At 65.2% G+C, this 2145-nt stretch overlaps 1 protein-coding gene across 1 annotated transcript in view; it reads right to left on the bottom strand.

The window, feature by feature from the left end:
• Positions 1–294: 294 nt before the first annotated feature.
• LOC112125078 (hydroperoxide isomerase ALOXE3-like) overlaps positions 295–2145 on the bottom strand; it is a 5707-nt gene continuing 3856 nt past the window's right edge. Inside the window, exons 5-7 of the mRNA XM_026646244.2 lie at positions 1794–1894; positions 1097–1267; positions 295–482 (exon numbers count right to left, since the gene is read on the bottom strand). Of these exons, the coding sequence (XP_026502029.2) occupies positions 303–482; positions 1097–1267; positions 1794–1894 (452 nt within the window). The 3' untranslated portion in view covers positions 295–302. The remainder of the gene's footprint in view (positions 483–1096; positions 1268–1793; positions 1895–2145) is intronic.

Genomic DNA, 2145 nt, shown 5'->3' with positions numbered 1-2145 from the left:
CCAGGGCCTGGGGCAAATTGCCCCACTTGCCCCCCCCGGGTGGCCCTACCCTCACCCCTCCCAGACCTGGGGAGAGAACTCAGGAGTCCTGGCTCCCAGCCCCCCCTGCTCTAACCCACCAGTCCCCACTCCCCTCCCAGAGCTAGGGAGAGAACCCAGGAGTCCTGGCTCCCAGCCCCCCGTGCTGTACCCCACTAGACAGAATCAGCCATTCAGAGTGGAGCCAGGCTGTGGTTTATTGCTCCCGGGACAGAGTTGCCAGCGGCCGCAGGGGGCCTGTCCCTGGGGCTTGCTGGTCGGGCTCAGATGGACGTGCTGTTCTCAATTTGGTGGGGATCCAGGTAGCGGTAGGGGATGGGCAGGGATTTGTTCCTCTCTTGGATCTCCTGGGAGATCTGGGCCAGGCGCCCCTGGAAGGCTGCGATCAGCCGCTTGGGCTCCTCCTCCGTGAAGTGCTCGTCGGGATACGTGCCCAGGGATCTCTGCAAGGGAATGGGAGAGCGGTGAGGGACAGCACGGAAGGGCTCCCTCGCCCAGCGCTGAGATGCAGCCACCTCTGGGGTGGGGTGGCTGGTTACACAGGGATCCCTCGCCTTGCGCTGAGATGCAGCCACCTCTGGGGCAGGGCGGCTGGTTATACAAGGATCCCTCACCCGACGCTGAGATGCGCCCACCTCTGGGGCAGGGCAGCTGGTTACACAAGGATCCCTCATGTGCCCTAGAGTGCAGGGCAGCTGTTTAACAGCTCTGTTGCAAAACTGGGAGGAGTTCAGGCCAGGGAGGGAAGGAGAATCCTGCTGCCGGTTGAAACAACACAGTGGAATTTATGGGTGTTTGAATGGAATCCCCCAAAGTGCAGCTGGGCTGGGACACCTGGGTTCATGCCCCGGCTCAGGTGAAATGTCAGCGGGTCCTTTATTGTTACCACGGGGGGGAGGGTGGGGGAAGAACTCAGCTGAATGGCTCATTAAAGAGACACCCCCAGCCGCAGCACAGCGCCACTCTGGGGCCAGCCCTGCCAGCCAGGGGAAAGTGCCCCCTGCTGCCCCCGCCCTGCTCCCTGCCCCACAGTGCCCCATAGCTCCCGTGTCCTCACCGAGTCCCCCGGCTCACAGCAGATGACCCAGAGGGTGAAGAGGATGGTGCTGGTGCTGTTGACTTCCGGGATGGTGTCCAGGTAGCTCTCCAGAGAGATGGTGCCCTTGGCCTGGGGCGGGGGGTTCCTCATGGTGGCCGGGAAGTTGGGCATCCAAGCTCCAAGCTCGTACTGCGGCCCAGAGAGACCCCCGCAGTCAGAGCAGCAGGAGACCCCCCCCCCAGCCCAGCCCAGCTGGGATCCCCTCCTCACCCCACCCAGGGGCCACAAGCACAGGGAAGGTCTGGCTCAGCAAAGAGACCTGGGCCCCCGGGGCTTGGTCAGAGTCTCACCCATGGGCAATGATTAGGAAAGTCAAGGCGGGGGTTGGGGGTGCTGAGTGTGGCAGTATGGGAGGGTCTTAGGGGGCTGGAGCAGGGTCCTACAGTGTCTGGGGTCTCACTGGGGTTGGGTGCTGGGTGGGGGATTGGCTGCTAGGGCAGGGTCCTGGGGATTGAGGTGTCAGTGGGGTGGGGGGCAGGGTGGGGGTGTCGGTGGCTGGACCCCAGGGCCCATGTGGGGAGAGCAGGGTGGGGGTGTCAGTGGCTGGACCCCAGGCTGCTGTGCAGGGCAGGGTGGGGGTGTCGGTGGTGGGACCCCAGGGCCCTGTGGGGGGCAGGGAATGGGGCCCCGAGCGCCCAGGCTGGCCTCTCCCTACCTGCCCGTTGTTGAGGGCGGCGTGCCGGGCCGAGCAGCAGTAGATCCACATGGTCAGGTACTTGATGAGCTCGGGAATGCTCTGAAGGGACGAGGGGAAGCCTGCGAGATGGAGAACAGGCGTCACTGACCCAGCCCGGCCCTGCCCTGCTCCATGGCCTTGGGCTGGGACCCCACAGAGCCAGGTTTGATGCTTCCCTCTGCCAGAGCCTCCCCCGGTGAGTTGCTGCCCTGCTCCGGGCCTCAGCTCCACCCCGCACCAGCTCCCCGCCCTGCCCGTTCCCACGGCGGGTCTGTTCCCAGTCACCCCATGGCCCCGTCCCACCACTGTGACCCAGGCCACCCTGTCCCTG

The sequence above is a fragment of the Terrapene carolina genome, unplaced genomic scaffold (genome assembly GCF_002925995.2).
Source record: "Terrapene carolina triunguis isolate 2854851 unplaced genomic scaffold, T_m_triunguis-2.0 Scaffold34530, whole genome shotgun sequence".
Taxonomy (NCBI): domain Eukaryota; kingdom Metazoa; phylum Chordata; order Testudines; family Emydidae; genus Terrapene; species Terrapene triunguis.
Note: the sequence above shows the minus strand (reverse complement) of the source record. Positions and strands in the feature narration are given on the sequence as shown.